Here is a 15909-nt window from a genome sequence, read left to right as displayed (position 1 = left end):
ATTAGCTGGAAGGTTGCTTATTCCCATATCTTCTGGGATTAAAATCGTTTTCAGTGGAAGAGCTTTAATAATGGCCCTCATTTTATGTTGGTTTATTTGGAGATTTTGTAATTAGTGCTAAGATGTTAAAAGCTGTGGATAGAAAATGAGATATTCTAAGGAAAATCTTTTTCATTGTTATTTTTCAATTTGACAATGATAGAATATATTCTCTAATGTTATGTAATGTCATCCTCTGGCACAAGCATCGAAAGAAAAGAGGAAAAATATGTTCTGTAGTCAGGGATACTTATTTTCTGTACATTTAATGGTATTCACCATGCATATTATGCTGCAGAATCTCACTGTGTTCCGTTTGATGACTGAGTCTGCTTCTTGCTCTTTGACTTCCTGTACTGTATGTGTACTGGAGACGTAGGCTCCTAAGACAGTGGGTTTTCCTGGAAGTAGACAGGTATGGAGCACCCAGAGAAGTAATTGATTTTGCTCGGTTGCATCATGGCTGATTCTGTGCAATAAACTTTTAAAAGATGCTGAAGACTTCTTATTTTGAAATGTAGTACATATATAATGCAGTCATTCCTTTTAGTAATTGATCAAGTTTGCATGATAAATCATTGCCTTGATGCTGTATATACAGTACCTAACAGACTAGTTACATATAGAATGTATACTGTTTGCTTCAGTCATGGATTGATATTACATTTAAATATTTGCACTGAAAAACTTGTTATCTCATGTAAGGTACAGTATAGCTTTTCAGGTATGAGATGAAAGGTCTATTGTTACAGTCTCAGTTTTTTATTATATGAAGAATATTTTTAGAGTGCTCTTTCTGTCCTGTAGAGCTGCCTTTACGTAAAAAAAAAAAAAAAAAAAAAAAAAAAAAAAAAGACCTACATACACGGTCACTGATGTTAGTCATTTTTACAGGGGAGGGAAGGAGGAGGGGAAGATGCAGAAATCCTCCTCCTCTTAGACAGTAGTAACAGCGTGAGGATGCCTTGTCCTCATTTTTTTTTACTTCTGAGATTTTATTGCTGGCAGCCAGATGTGCTGAAACTCCTGACGACAGCATCTATTCACTGCGTGTTTTTAATAGGCTTAGAGAAATATGAGTAGAGTACATGAAAGCAGCTCAGCTTCACACTTCAGCTGGGAATGCCCAAAAAGCTTACTGCTGTTTAGAATTCTTGCTACAGTCAGGAGAAAGCCGCACGGGTACTAAATCTTCTACGACTGAATTAGAAGAATAATGACTGTACAATTAACTATCAGCCCCTGCTCATTTAGGCACAGTTTTTACAGAGATCAGGAAAAATATGGAACTTGATTGGCATGTTTGCATTTGATGGTGTGTGCAAAATAGATGACTTTTAAGACAGGTGGTGAAGAAAAATAGAAGGGAAGGAAAGAGAGAAAATGCAATTTGAGACACTGCGCCAGGTCTGCAATTCTGTTTTATCTCATTTTCATGGGGTTTTCTCATCCCCTCCAAATATTTTACAAAATGATCTTTTTGGACAAACGTTGAACAACACTAGGTGAGTAGAAATGAAACATTTTTGCCTTACCATTGCTATGCTTATGCTGACAGTAATCTATTTGCATGTTTTTCAGTGGGGTACTTTTATAATTGCACTCTTAGATATTAATATTTTTATGGTAGCAGTGAGTCTCTTCTGTTGGTGTTTTATGTTTATGTAAGGATTTAAATGAGAACTCAATCTGCAGAAAGCAAGCCAGCAAAGATAGAATAAAATATTTAAGATGGTTATGTATCTTTCAAATACATTAGCTACCATTAGAAGCTAGCATTATTAGCTGTAATCCTTAAAGCATATTAAATATTCATAAACAAATTTGTCTCAGAAAATGATTTGTATGTGGATGTGGCAGTGAAAGGATTAAATGCTCAAAGATATGTCTGTTTAACCATACATAATTTGTTGGAAGATGTAAATTAGTAGTCCTGCATACCTTTTGCAAAATGGGCAGCAAGCAGTTTCTTATTTTTAGAAGAATTAGATTCTGTGTGTGACGCTTTTCAATAATCTTTTTAACTGGCCAAATTATAGTTGATCAGTGGATGCTTTGCAGCATGTCAGTCAGCTCTGTAGGCTATCCTTTTATGAACAGCTATTCTTTTGTGGGAATTAGAAATGATAAGGAGAAGTTGTTTATTGGTGTGAGATAATTATTAAATTGGTTTCTTAGGATTTTTTTGGGGGTAAACTGAATTAATAATGACTCATTTTTGTGGCATTATTCAGTAAATGTACTATAATACTCATGTGTAGAACTTTTTCATACTGCTATTAAATATTAACAATAAAAATGATTAAGAATTTTATCTAAAACAGTGTGAATGCAGATCAGGGAGAAAAAGAATCCTGTAGTTTTTTATAAAGATAGTGCACTGATGGAAACATTCTGGAAAAAGGGTGGAAGTAATATTGCAGAGACTATATCCAGCATTTTAATCTTCCTCTCTGTATCTGTGGGAGGAATCCCTTTTAAATGGGATATTATTTCTTAAATACAGTGATATTTGCACTTAATACTTCAGAAAACTTATCATTTTATTTCTCAGAATATTGTTGTAAGGATTCTCTCCCTTACTGCTGCTGTTTTCTTTATAAATATTTTAATATTTATTTAATGTTAACTGTTTTCAAGTTTTGATATCTTGGTTATGAATTTCTAATTAGGCATGTAAAATTATGGAGGTAGCTATAGCAGTCATAATCACTTTAATGAATTAAGATTTTCTTAGATATATATGAAATCTGTAGTCAGTGAGATTTTTCTTACATCCCTTTGGTGTACTGTGAAGTCTTTGAAGCTCTACAAAATGGAGCAATAATTTATGTATTATCAACTGTGATTGTAAACCAGTGCATATTTGTAAGGGCATAGTTTCAGGCCTGCAGCAACCAACAAAGCCCTTAGCAACTGTTCTAATCAGCTACAAACCAAGTCCTGATTCTCTGGATCTATTTTTGCAGCTCAAAGTGCATGCTTTTTTGCAGATCAAGGTGCATGCTTTTTGTTATTTTTACAGATACATGTGCATAGTGCTTTTAGGTGTGTATTTTGCTTGTAAGTCTCTACCAAAAGCTGCATATGGTATCAGCTTCAAATCAAAAGACATCAGAGAATTTGATTGCACTTGCTGCGCCTGAGATTTAGAATTATATTTATCCTAGAAGACTGGCAAACAAGAAAGGATTGTTAGGAAACCTAGCCTCCTACCTAGTATGGGCTGTCTGTCTTAGGATGAGAATATTTCTATATTTATAAGGAGCAATGTCGTATTTTTCTAGGTACCAATGCTTTTGGCCTCAAGAAAACATCATGCAATTTTCTAACATTATCCAGCAGTAATCATGAGAGACTAAGTCATGCTTTCTGTGTCTTCTGAAGTTGAAGTCTAAAAACTAATTGTTCATGCATTAAGAGTTAATGTTTCAGAACTATGGTAAGGAAAACAAAAATACCTCTAGCATGTAAAAGGTTCTGCTTCAGTGAGGTATAATGTGGTCTGTCTCTTTGGACTTTGAAGCTAAACATTTTGTCAGACTGAAAAGAGATGATCCTTTTTCTTTTTAAGGTTTTTCTTTCTGTTTTTTTTTTGCATCTAAAAAGTAAAAGTCAGAGTCCAGAAAGATAACAGCTGACATTAAGCACAGAATGATTAACTGCTGCTTACACAAAGTAATAATGTGAAGAAAACAGGCTAATGCATACTAATAGTATGGTAGATAATGGAATATAAAAGAGAAAGTCAGAGGGAACTAGGTAGTATGCATATAACTGTAACTGAAAATACATTGCTATTAATTTTCATATCATCTGTTCTTGGACTTCTTCAGTTCTTCTGAAAGTTTACATATGCTGTGATTTTGTTGCAGGAAAGCCAGTTATCCTGGCCTTCGCTTTCTGATATTATACCAAACATTAACAGGAATAGATATAAAACTGGTTTTTTTTTTCATTTCCCATAGAAACCTTATATGAGTTGGGGTCTTATTTGCATATTTTTTGCATTGTAGTAGGTGACGTGAGAGGACCCAAATGATATTAAACTCCTCATGGGTTAGATTGATTTTACCATTTAAATGGGTTTAGTTATCCTCTGCTAACAGCTTCTGTTGGAGGACTATTGCAGTTTAGTTCTCTTTTCCCAGCTACATGGCAACACTTTGCTGTAAGATGCTATTGTGAGTGTAAAAGAAATAGCTGGTTTACTGGGCCTTCCTCCTGGTCCTGCACGTCTCTGTCTGACATTACCAACTCCAGCCAGTTGAAGCAGTAAGAGAGACCTATGAATTTACCTCAAAATTGTGTTTCACCTACGTTGGGGACTGTAGTGCTATTTCCTGTGTAATAGGTTACTTGCTATTGAAAAATGATTAGAATTACCTCATGTCAGGAAATCACAAGAATTGTTTTGCATTCTTAACATTTGGCAAATAGCTAGTTTGTGGAATAAAATTCTTTATGTGTCTGGGAGAAGAAAGTATGGGAAAAGAAATGAGGAGACCTTTTCTGAAAACATACTAAGTGCTTACGTTACATCCAAATTCTAAAGCAGCATCTAAAGGATCTTCTGTTTTTTTGCAGTGTAAAATTTTTCTGATGACTTTCAGTGACATACTTTTCATTCAAATGATTAAGACAATGACATAAAGTTTTTAAATGTCTTTAAAAACCTTTAGTTATCAAATCAGCTGGATTTTCTGACTGCCATTCTTCATTTAGAGTTTAGTGTACAAATACTGTGCTGTCAGATGCTCTATTTGTAGCAGCGTGCTTTGTGAAGTCACAGTTGCTTTGGGCAATATTCAGATTAACACATCACTGCATAATGGCGAGTATCCTTTGTGACTAGAATTGATACAAACTGTACAGAAAAGTATCAGTCCAGTTTTACCATTGCAGCATATATTAACAGCTTTTTGCTGAGAATGGAAAGCAGTGGATTTACCTAAACCTGGTTGCTCCCATGACATGTTGTTACTTCTTTGTTACAGCTATGTGAAAGTGAATTTGTTGTCTAGGTTGGCCACACAGGGGCATACGATAACCAATATATTCGGCCCCAAAATGGTACAAAGGTTGTTCACAAATTCTATGTACAGCAGAGACTTAGGAATGGTCCGTGTTTTGAAATTAGACACACTTAGTTTAAAAAAGTAAACTGTATTTTCTTTCATTGAATGAAACCCTAAAATTTTTAAAGATTCTTACGTGTTTTCACTTTTTCAATCCCTTGGTAAGCATCTTTTACATAAAGACATTGATTTTCAAAAGGTTACTAAAATACCTAATAAATCAGCCTGTTTGTGAAACCAGATATTTACACAGAAAATATCATTTTAGCAGAAAATATGATATATTTTCATTATTTAATTTTCTGTTTTGTTTCCTAAATATACCTATGAGCTATTTACCAATGCTCCATTTTGTAATGAAGCCATCACATGATGTCAAGAATTACTGGCACAGACAATTGTTATTTGTCATGGTGCAAATAATGATTACTTTGACATTGAAGGAAAAAGAGAATTTTCTGTTCCTTGTTGGGAAACAATTTTGTTGAGATATTTCTGTAGAATAGATCTGAGGTTTTTTTCTGACTCTATCAGTTCAACAAAGCAAGAGGTTTGCTATAATTCTAAGAGAATGTTGCATTTTCAACTATTATTAGTCTCAGAGCCAAGGATAAAACCACACTGATGGCATTAGAACCGAGAGAATATTGTCCATATTCTGACATACAGTAGTGAATAATAACTGAAACTGCCTCTCCTCACTTTCAAAAACTAGCTTGTCTATAACTACCTCTAAAAATTTAGTTTGTTGGGATTTTCACATCTGCTCCCTTTTTACCTCCATCCTAGATTCATATAATCCTGTTTTAAATAATTTCCTGAAATTTGCAGCTGATGTGCTTTCTCAGTTGAAAAACCATGCAATGTTGGAAAAAAATCCAGAACTTTTATTTGCATTCCTACTATGTATTTTTTCCTTAATGAGTTAATGGCATAGCAAAGCTATTTCCTCCCCTGGTTCTTAACTGTTCGTGTCTTGCATCAGACAAAATCAGAATTCCAAAACAAAGTTAACACCAGCCCTAGATGTCTATATTACTTCAGAGAGGTTATCCATCTCAAATGATCCTCTTATCTTTTTTTATTCCTAAATTAGAGGCATAAGCCATATTCAGGTGAATCCCTATCTGCATATATATATATATATATATATACACATAAACTTTGTAAACACAAGGGAAGATTGGCTGGGGCAACAGGTAGAGAGAGACTCTTACAGCTGTGTGTTTGGTCTTTTTTGCACCTTTGCTATACATCCTGTCATAGGGCACGCTATGTCCTCTTTGAGCTGCAAATAAGTATATCTAACACCATCCATCCTTTGCCCCTTAATTTGCTACTTTGGGAGAAAGTGGGACAAGTAGCATGAGTTTTTAAAACTTCTCATCTCTCTATTTCCCTTGGCGGAAGCAACTGAACGTACTAACTTGCCCCAAAGCTATTTCTTTCTGAGAAGAAGTTCTGTATTCCATCCTGTCTTGGCAGCTGTTGGGTTTTGGGTTTGTTTTTTAAATCCCTATTTCTAGGAAAAACCATCCCTGTAACATCCTGTTACAGATATTTTCAGAGAGAGAAAAGCAAGAGATTTCCTTACAGAACCATTTCTCTTCCCATGTCTTCCAGCTCTGGAGAGAGATACCTTCTGTTACTTCTACCTCAGTTGCTACAGATTTAATAAGGTGACATATGCTTCCTCCATGAATCTCACAGAGCTGTGGATATTTGCAGCCATAACAGGTTTCTCTCTATTCTCATTGTGCATCAGCTGCTGTTATGTGATGATTGTAATAAAATCCTAGCTGGCATATGATCTTAACCTCCCACCAGGAAGAAAAAAGAGGATGGGTCAGAGGTGGATAATTTATCTCAATTCAGATAGTATGTTAAACTGGCAAATTTAAATCATCCTAAATTTGGAAATGATTAAACATGCCTTAAAACTTGATTTTTTTTTCCTCACCTGGGTGAGAGCAACAGAAATCTAAGCTATATTTGAGTTACCAAGTACCACATTTTTGATCAGAACATATAAAAAGAATCTCTTTCCATTCTTGAATAACTCAGATAATTTCTGTCATTCCTCAGAACATCCACGTAAGATATGGGTATTATCTTCTTTTTCTGGAAGAAGAAAAGGCAGAGGCCATGATATTAAAAAATGACGAGTGATTTTTTTGTACTCAACTTGAAACATTTAAAGAGATTTGTTCAATGACAAGAGCCCAGTAGTTTATGAAAACTGCATGTTCCAACACGGACATCCAGAAATCAAATTTGCTAGTCATGACCCTTGATTAGGTAGTAGATACATTTGGGGATAGATTGAGCTGTGATGACTGAGACAATAACTAGCCCCAGCTATCCATTTGATGCTTCTTCAGGGTGCTGTCACTCCGGTAAAACTGCTGTGAATGCTATGCAAATTGGCTGCATCCTGCCTCAGTTTAGAGTTTGGTATATTGGTATGAGGCAAAGTCAATATGCCAGACTGCTGCAGCTGGTCAGACTCATATTCATAAATATTTCTGTTTTCCCACCTGTATGTTCAAAAACTCCTGGTGAGAGTCTTCACCAGTCCTGCTTTGCTCAGTACCAAGTATGTAAAAAACTGTTTAACTGCACTCATGTAGTCCCTCACCTTGTTTTCACTCCTTTTTTTATCCTTTTAGCTCTTTTCCTCTTGGGTCAGTAAGTTAAATCACATGCACATTTATGGCACAGTGTGCCTACTATTGGCACTATTCATTTACCAGGTCAGCAGTAGTAATTATAATGCATTGTAGAAACATGGGGCTTCGAAAAGCAAAACTTTCCTTATCAGAACTAAGATATGTCTGCGTTCCTTGATAAAGAAGTTTTGCTGGCTATTCCTGCCACCATTATTGACTCACTGAAGCAGTGGAACGGAAGATGACCACTTCTGTTGGTGTGGGCCCTGCCGTTTCTTGATGTTTTTTTACCTCTTTTTCATCTTTTTGGCACAGTGTGATTCTGGGTAGGAAGAGGATTAGAAGGGAAAACAAACCTATTTAAACCTCTACTACCACAACTTACAGGTGGACAGAATAGCACAAATAAAATTGGGAAGTTTGGCTGTGTAGGTCCAGTTGAACTGGGGAGGATGGAAGAGAGCAGTATTGCAGCTACACTGCTTCTTTACTTTCAGGTGCAACAGGGCTTTCCTACCAGTTGCTATACTGTGGACCTAGTGTCCCTTTAGATTTATCAGGAATCTACTCTTTGATTTTCCACTGTAAAAGCAGAATGAAGGTTTACTTATAGAAAACATTATGTTTCAAAACAGTTCAAGAAAGATTGGTATCTGGGCCTCAAGTGATTTACAAGGTTCTGAGAAAAGGAATAAAAAATATAATAATGGCTCCTGAAAAACTGTGAAATCCAAGATGAGTATGGGAGTTAACAGTATCATTTTAGCTTTACCCTGAGATAAAAGGTTTGAAGCAGAAATTGGAAGTATTTCAAGTCCTTGGCTTCACTTCAGCATGTGCTTTGCAATAGGGAGGCAAAGGCAGCTTTCTGGTAGCTGCTTTTGCTTTCTGCTTTTTTTTTTTCTTAACCTGATAAGAAATAATTATGAGAGTGAGAAATTAAATAAAAATGTTGTGTATTGGAAAATTTTGTCCCAAATTTGTCTAAGTGTGACAGGGATTACAGATTTAATTGCTAAAACATAACTTTTATTGGTTTTAGAATAAGAATTGAGTTGGATTTATCGTACAGAAGTCAGAGTGAATTTGCATGGTGTCTTTATTTATAAGAATGAAATATTTCTTGAATAATACAGTTTATACTCCCTGCAATTTTTGACTTATCTTTCTGATTAAGATATACTTCCAAATTCCTATCTGCTGGTATACAAGATAATTTTTTATCGTGAAACTTCATCAATATTTTCAATACATTAGTTTTTAGTCCATGTCTCTTAGATAGTAATAGCCATACATATTATAATAGGAACAATAATGTTTACTTTTTAAGAGGTGCACAAAATTAAGTCGACAAGCAAGGTAATACAATTATGATAATTGCTTTAAAATAGTTATAATTTTTAACCTATGAAATAGTACGTAAAGTCACAGAGAAATACTCTAAAACAAAGAACTTTAGTATGTGGTTTAACTATTGTGCACCAAAGATGGGACCTTTTGGCATGTATTATGTATGTATATTTGTAAGTAAATAATAAGTCACTTCATTATTAAGTAAGTAGTAGAATAATGAAATGAGAATATTTGTTACAAATTTTAGCATTTTTTCTCCATGTAACACATTCAAAATAGTATTTTTAAAGTGACCCAAGATGATGAATAAAACATTGCTAAAAGATGGAACCTCAGAATTTCAAGGCAACTTCACACTCCAATTATTGATTTATTATCTCTAATCCTACAAAATTTATTTGCAAGTATAGAAATACAAACAATTAAAAAGAATCTAGGATAACATTAAAAACTTTGGCTGAAACAGCAAGCCTAAAAGCTCTCCTCCCCTCTTACCCTCTCCTCTTCTATATACCAATGGTTTTTTTAAAATTTTTTGATTTTCCCAGTATTATTTTTTATGTTGTTGCTCCTGTGTGTTCAGATTGCACTCAAAGCAAGTGCATTTTGTGTAGATGTTAGGGTGTGCAGGGGTGCTCAGTATTTCATTCACTGGAGGACTTCCATTTTTCACTGCTAATGGTGGCATTGTTCTGCTGCAAAATTACAAGAAGAATGTGGGGTTTAGAGAAGACCCAAATTTTATAGCTCTTCTGTATCACAGTGACTCTAACACTCTTTGATCATTATTCAAATAACCTACAGTAAAAGCTTCTAAGTGAGTAAGTGCCCTGTTTTCAAGAACTCTTCCCGTAGAAACTGCTTCATCTAACTGTCATACTTTTGGGAGTTTTGGAAAAGTGTCAGGGAGAACAGAAAAGATTTTAAAATGCAACAAGAATTATGATATTAAAAACACGGCAATTCAAATAGTTTATGTGCACAAAAGCTTGCTTGCGGTTAGCATAGATCTTTAATGTTAAAGTACGCTAATTTGCAGGACACAGCATAATCATGGTTTATAAGGAGTACCTGTAATAGTAATTCAAATCTCTTATTTTAGAATAAAGCATGAGAAGAAGGTATTAGTGTCATTCAGTCAAAGAACTGGGGGGTGCAGGGGACTGAATTCTACACCTGCCACTGTCAACATCTCCTTTTTAGTGCCAGGAAATTCATGTAAACTTCACTGCTGGAGTTTTCTGGGATGTATTTCATATTTAATACTTCATGGGAGTCTCTGAAGTTTAATTTACAAATATTTGCAAAGGTCTTCATGATCCTGGGTTTGTAAGTATATGCAAGTGAAGGATCAAATTAAATTTGCATTCTATTTTCTGGGAATTTACGTTCATCTTTAGATTTTAGGCCATGTGGCAGAGTAACTTAAATATCCTAGATATACACAAGGATTTTGTGCCATATCCTTCACTTGTACCAACGATGACCTCCGTCATACCAGCTGCAAATTGCATCATATTACTAACTACATTATTTCCTTACACACTGTCAGCTACACAGCTGATGTGTCCTCACTACATTGATTTTTTTTTTTGTCTTGGGATAGGTCTTTCAGAAGTTTTTTTCAGTAATTTAAAAACTGAACATAATTATGCAATTCTGTATTCATATACAAATAGCAAATGTATTTGTATTTGCAAAGAAATCCTTAACACATGTGAGGATGTTGTGCAGTAAGCATGTTTGCTAATATTTGCCAAGTGTAATGGAAACACTGAAAACTTGGGCTACTATGCAAGATACTCAGAGACTGTGCTCACAAGATTGCACTAGTGTACAGAAATACCTTGTTCTCCTGTTAAGCACAGAGAAAAATCATTAATTCTGCAGGGGGTGTCGTGTGGCCTCCTGATGTTAAACTGGGGAAAAACCTGCAGATCTGCATTTTTGTGGATTTTATTGTTGCAGTACTTCCATGCAACTAATGCAAAGGGATCTTTACTGGATTCTGGTCTGTTGATGCAATCCACTATGAATAAGTCTGTATCTTAGAGTTCACAGCTAAATATAGAAATAAACACAGCTGAGAAATTTGAACATTTCCTGCTTACCTTTAGTTGGGAAACCTTTTGAATAATCACTGGGCTCTAAATGCTGTCTCAATAACCACTTTTCTACTGAAGTTATGCAAGGTACATTGATCAGTATTTCATTTTGATCACATATGGGTGATATCCAAACTGTTCTTGTTTCATACAGAAAAAAGTCTGTTGCATATATTTACCTTTGATTCGAGCAAGTGGATATTGAAACAACAGTTTAGGTCAGACTGAGAACTAATCTTGGATCTACTGCTGCTTCAGCTGAAGTGAGGTGAGCTAACTAAAAAGAAGAAAGAAAAAAATATTTTTAAATAGGTCTTTGGCAATACATCAGATTTACTTGAATTCTGGGAGTTTTATTATAACAATTTCAAATTTGGAGTGATGTGTTAGTGATGTGATACGGTTTTGTCTCCAGAAAATAATGTTAGCTCATTGTAATTGCCATGAAAATGTGTGGAAAAAGTACACTGAAATCTAAGGAGTGCAACAGCGTGGAGATAAGATAGAAAATGGAGTTTGTGATATGGACCTATTCACTGAGTTGCAGTGTGTTATTTCTCTCTCTTGCCTGTCTGTATTTTTTTCGTTCTCCTGCTTCAGTTCTCTCCCCTCACAAGAATATGCTGCAGAATAATAGAATATCCTTATTAAATCATGTGTCATGCGTCCCTCATGTAATGCAAAATTTAAACTATGGCAATAGAGTGGAATATTTCATTATCTCCAGGTACCTAAATAACACATTTCAGAAACTTTAATTTCTTTCCTAGTTACTTTATACGGGGATGAATCTCATTCTATTGCATAACAAAAGCACTTCATTCAGAGTTCAACATCTTTCCCTGCTCATATCACTAGCTAAACCCAAATAACTTATATTTGTTTCAGTTTTTCAAATGATTTTGCATTAACGGCCATTGGTGGCTTTTCTTATTTTCCAGAAGAGAATTCGCAACTTTAAGTTATATAATCAAAACCAAGAGAAGGTAACATGTTCTTAGGCCAATATATTAATTTCAGATTTTTATCAGCACTGTGCTGGATGAGTCTATGCACTAAGCAGATCTAGAAAGAAAATTCTATTTTCTATTATTTTGACAGGTTTTGTACTTAATCACTTCTGTGCAGTGTATTTTTAGAGTGTGCTTTAGCAAAAACTGAACTGGATACACTGAGAAAATGTAAGAAAACGCTACAATGATTAATTTTAATGCACTTTATACTGATTACAAATTGACTAATGCCAGCATGAAACTGGTACAGTCATAGTAGGGACCTTTGCATATAGACCGCATATCTGGACTTTGCCTGTACTCAAAACATGTCGGGAACTCCAATTTAGAAGCATTACTGAACTGGAAGAAGAGGTTTATGAGAGCAGCTGTGAGGAAGGATGCTGTCAATATCACAGCAGAAGTCTGTATTAACTCTGCAGTGAAAGCATAGCCTCCATTTCACCTGATTATATTTTCTGTCTATAATATACTTTGTGCTGATTAGCTGCACTTTCTGCTGCAGGGCTGCTGCATTTTATTTGTGGTATATAATCATGTATAATAAATAAAGCAGTTTGAATACTTAGCCAGGAATGATACTACATTTATACAGGTATCCATGTATTATCACGCATTAATTATGGTTCCATAGTTAATGTTAAATCGTTTTTTTTTCTTTTTTTTTCCTTTGAAGCAGAAAATTTAACTTTGTTGCTTGTATGAAGGAAAACAAAAATCTCAGGTATTCTTAGCATTCTCTCAGGAAAGCTAGATTTGTCTGGGTATCTTGAAGCATCTCTAATCCTGTAAGATAATATTTTCAATACGTACATACTGGGTCTCATTTTTTTGCAACTCTGTACAAACAGTACAAGGAATATGGTACTAGTATAGCCTTTTTCAGTTTCTTTGTAGCTATATGATCTGCTAACTAAAAAAGACTAAAACTGGCTAACTGAATATTGCTTTCCATGAATTGTTATTGATCTTGATTAGTCAATAAAGATTGCTTTTACTCTGTTGGTTTAAATATTTTAAGTTATATATACAGAATAATAATTTATTTGTTAAAAGAAGATTACAATATCTACAGTTGTCTTCAGTAGATCTAATACAATAAATTAGGTATACAGTTTGCCATGAAAAGCTCTTACAGTGTTCCTCCCAAGCATCCTTCTATTACTTCTCTAAACCTTCTTTCTATGTGTTGATGAGAATTTTGGCTTCTAGTGAACTAGTTGGAAAAAGGAGCTTTATATTTGAACTCTTTGTGATGAACATATGTTTATTGTATGTCACTCAGGAACTGAGACTGAGATAACAGACTTTTAGAAAATAGCAGTGGACTTCAGATAAACATAATCTGTAGAATGGAAATACAATGTTTTTCACATAAAACCCACAGATGCCTGTTGGGGCTGACCATGACTGGTGGGTTACCACCTAACTAAAAAGTTTTGAATACCATCTTAGGTTTTGTGTAGTATTTCTAACTGTTAAATGCAAGGTGGAACATGGGATCCTAAACAACTCTGAGTCATTGACACTGGGATCACTGTGCGTAATTCTGGACATACATTTTTAGCAAATCTAGATTTCAGAAAAGCAATGAAAGGAGGTAAAAAAATCCAGAAGAGAATAGTGAAGAGAAATGGAAATATGGCCAGATAGATTGATTTAGTTAGAGTTGAAAGGAGACAGATTAGCAGCATATATATGTATTAATTACTTAAACAGCAAGAAGGGAAGAGATTTATTTAGGAGATTTAAACCTCCCCCCCCCCAAAGTGTGATGTAATCAATAGAAGGTTTTAACTGAATGCCCATGCAGATTTCTTAATCTACCACATTATAGAACGAATCACATAGGAAATGGTATAAGCCTTAAAAAAATAAAAACTTCTGAAATTAGATTGAGAAAACTCTAGAAAATGTACTGTGGGGAAAGATCCTTCATTGTCATGGAAACAAACTAGATGATCTAATAAATGTTTTCCATCTCTAGCTATGTTCTATTTTTGCCATTTATTTTCAGGTGAAGATAGAAAAGGGAAGCATTTCTGATTATTTTTACTGTCTCGCAATACAGTATAGCATACTAACAGCTGAGATTTCAATACTATCCCTGGAAGTTCATCTTTCATTAAGATTAAGTAGGAATTATTATTTACAGTACATGAATGCCTAATTAAAACATGTGGACTACATAACATTTTTAACAGAGCAAATACTACTGCTACTATCTCTGTTGTTTTCTGCATCATGTGAGCATCACTTCTGTCATATTTTGCTAATTCTACTGTCTTTCAGTCCAATGCAAGGCAAGTCAAAGAACTGAAACTAAAATTAATTAATTTTCTTTACCCTTTATCTAAATTATCCCTTTAACAAGAAAAACCCTGTTTTCAGAAAAGTGTTTGGACTGCGTTTGTATGTTAACTTTTACACAAGTTTTTATAGAGTAAATTATTTGCTTGGAAGATTCTCTAAAGAATAGTATCACAGATAAAATATGTGCTTCTTTCCATAACGTTTAAAATTAATTTGACCTAGCACCAATCTAACAGCCTTTTTTCCAAAGAGGTAACTGCCACCTGATCACATGAGAAGTTTGTAGTTAAAACATCATCAGAAGTTGTGTTTGCTTAAATTCCAATTCTATATTTTGTCTCTCTTTATAAAACTTAATTCAGAAGTCAAGTATCTATATAAAGAAATAGAAAAAAACCCCAGGTACAGAATGTATAGATTCTGAAGGCATTTTTAATGCTTGCTGCACTTATGTGCAGTTTCTAAGTTTTCAGCAGAAATTTTTACCCTTTGCATTGCTCAAATAGTTTTCAGTTATATAAACTTTTTGAGTCAGACACTATATTTACAAACACCTGAAATGGAGCTTGTATTAAAAGTTCAAAATCTAGAAGGAACATTTCAAAAGCTAACACTGAGCTCAGGAGACTGGTATCAGGCACTGAGACCATTGTAGGCTGCAGAAGGAAATGAGACCTTTGCCGAGCTCTGTCTCACCTAACAGATACTGATCAAAGCACCATAGGCTTCCTGTGAAATCAGTGGAGAGACATTGATATTTTAGGGCAGAAACCAGCTGACATGTTTTAAGCAGCTACATTAATTTAAGTGTATTGCTCACCAGAAAAGGTGAGGTAGTAGTAGCTTCGTCTTTTTGGGGAGCTAGCATTTACAGAGGGATGTGAGTGCAAAGGCTGTAATTATTGCTATTTCCTGAAAATTTCCTAGCTTCCTGGATCGCACCTTAATGCCCCTGGCTCACATTGCATGCCTAACATTTTACATGCTGAAGATAATTAACCAGTTAATGGTAATTATAATGAAACTCAGAGTATTCTGAGAAAAGGAGTGTGAGACAAATATTTATTACCTCATATGAATATGACTATTAGATGCACCCAGATTTTGAATCAGTTGTCTACATGAGGCCAGTGTACCCTTGTTACAGTGATTTGAGTGGTTATTTCAGCATTATAATGTGCGGAAATATTTAATGATGATATAACTTCTAAAGAAAACAGAAGTTGCTAAAGAATAAATATTTGTTTATAGCATTAATAATTTCTTTATTTTTCCTTAGGCAAAGGCAGTTCCTTCTACTTAGATTGTAAGAAGATGTATATACAGAAAAGAAATAATT

At 34.6% G+C, this 15909-nt stretch overlaps 1 protein-coding gene across 50 annotated transcripts in view; it reads left to right on the top strand.

The window, feature by feature from the left end:
- RIMS2 (regulating synaptic membrane exocytosis 2) overlaps positions 1–15909 on the top strand; it is a 486153-nt gene that overhangs the window by 153262 nt on the left and 316982 nt on the right. For 4 of the 50 annotated variants that reach the window (XM_030011052.1, XM_030011042.2, XM_030011051.1 and 1 more), the window contains exon 1: positions 938–1544. The exons of 42 other annotated variants lie outside the window; for them this stretch is intronic. In XM_030011052.1, the coding sequence (XP_029866912.1) occupies positions 1423–1544 (122 nt within the window). In that variant the 5' untranslated portion in view covers positions 938–1422. Of the gene's footprint in view, positions 1–937; positions 1545–15909 lie in introns of those variants that run through there. 4 more of the 50 variants (XM_030011054.1, XM_030011047.2, XM_030011053.1 and 1 more) reach the window with 1 other exon arrangement.

The sequence above is a fragment of the Aquila chrysaetos genome, chromosome 4 (genome assembly GCF_900496995.4).
Source record: "Aquila chrysaetos chrysaetos chromosome 4, bAquChr1.4, whole genome shotgun sequence".
NCBI lineage: Eukaryota > Metazoa > Chordata > Aves > Accipitriformes > Accipitridae > Aquila > Aquila chrysaetos.
This window is presented reverse-complemented; position numbering and strand designations above follow the sequence as displayed.